The sequence below is a fragment of the Orycteropus afer genome, unplaced genomic scaffold (genome assembly GCF_000298275.1).
Source record: "Orycteropus afer afer isolate SDZICR_OR568_19922 unplaced genomic scaffold, OryAfe1.0 scaffold00542, whole genome shotgun sequence".
NCBI classification, from domain to species: domain Eukaryota; kingdom Metazoa; phylum Chordata; class Mammalia; order Tubulidentata; family Orycteropodidae; genus Orycteropus; species Orycteropus afer.
Genome location: NW_006922129.1, coordinates 1,205,690 through 1,206,782, shown reverse-complemented (window position 1 = coordinate 1,206,782; position 1,093 = coordinate 1,205,690). Strand labels below are relative to the sequence as shown.

Sequence of the window (1,093 nt, the reverse complement as noted above, 5' to 3'; positions counted from 1 at the left end):
GGGAGCCCTTGTTGAGAACCATCACATTAGCTATCCAGTGGTATCTTCCCAGTCAGTTTGGGTTACGAATGTACAGAGGCCTAGCAGCCCAGGCAGTAAGCATATCAGGCAGCTGGAGCTAAAGAAACTTGTGAGAAGCTTAAAAGTGGAATCACTTAAACTTCTTTAATCTTTTCTTTTCAAATTTCCACGGGATTCGTTTTGAAGAAGACACCAAAATATTTGTTGACAATATTGCTAGGAATTGGTAGAGGTGTTGCATGGAGGAGAGGATGTTTCTGATCCCAGAAGATTAATAATAGGATCATCATAATGTTACCAGGAACTGGAAATAAATGTAGTTAAAGAAAATGTGCAGTGGGTAGTAGTATGTTGGGGTCACTTCTCCAATATCTATTATTGATTCTAATCTTCCATTTCAGAAAAAGTACAAGAACAAGGACTGCATCCAGAAACTGGAGGCAGCCCTAAAGATGGCTCAAGAGGCAGAACAGGTCAACATTCAGGTGGGACAGTGTTGAGACCTACATATCCTTTCCTCTTTGGGACTTGGGGCACAAAGCAAACTGTACATGCCACAGTGCTGAAAATGAGGTAGTCCTTCCCCATCACACAATTTTAGTCTTATAACTACTGTTTTCTTCCCAGGCCAGATTCCCTTGACTCCTTAAATCATGTATTCCTTTCCCTGCCCTTGGACAAGTGAGAACCTCTGTCAGCCCAGACAGAGTCAGTTTGTGGTAGGGGACATCGTACTTCCATGTTCAGCTTAGTCTTGGATACTTAAGGCCTAATCTTTGTTTTATGTAGAGTCAGTTATTACCCTCAAACTCTGCCTTTAGAAGTGGGGTGGGGTGGAGAATGACAAACTGAATTTCTTCTTCCCACATATTTCAAACCAAACCAAACTCACTACCGTCGAGTCAAGTTGATTTGACTCATAGTGACCCCTCCTTGGGTTTCCGAGGCGGTATCTCTATAGAAGGAGATTGTCCAACCTTCCTTCTGAGGAGTGGCTGGTGGGTTTGAACTGCCAGCCTTCTGGTTAGCAGTCAAATGCCTTAGGCACTATGCCACCAGAGCTCCCTATTGA

At 43.4% G+C, this 1,093-nt stretch overlaps 1 protein-coding gene across 1 annotated transcript in view; it reads left to right on the top strand.

The window, feature by feature from the left end:
* Positions 1-1,093, top strand: part of ZCWPW1 (zinc finger CW-type and PWWP domain containing 1) — an 11,983-nt gene that overhangs the window by 7,425 nt on the left and 3,465 nt on the right. Inside the window, exon 7 of the mRNA XM_042782967.1 lies at positions 423-506. Within this exon, the coding sequence (XP_042638901.1) occupies positions 423-506 (84 nt within the window). The remainder of the gene's footprint in view (positions 1-422; positions 507-1,093) is intronic.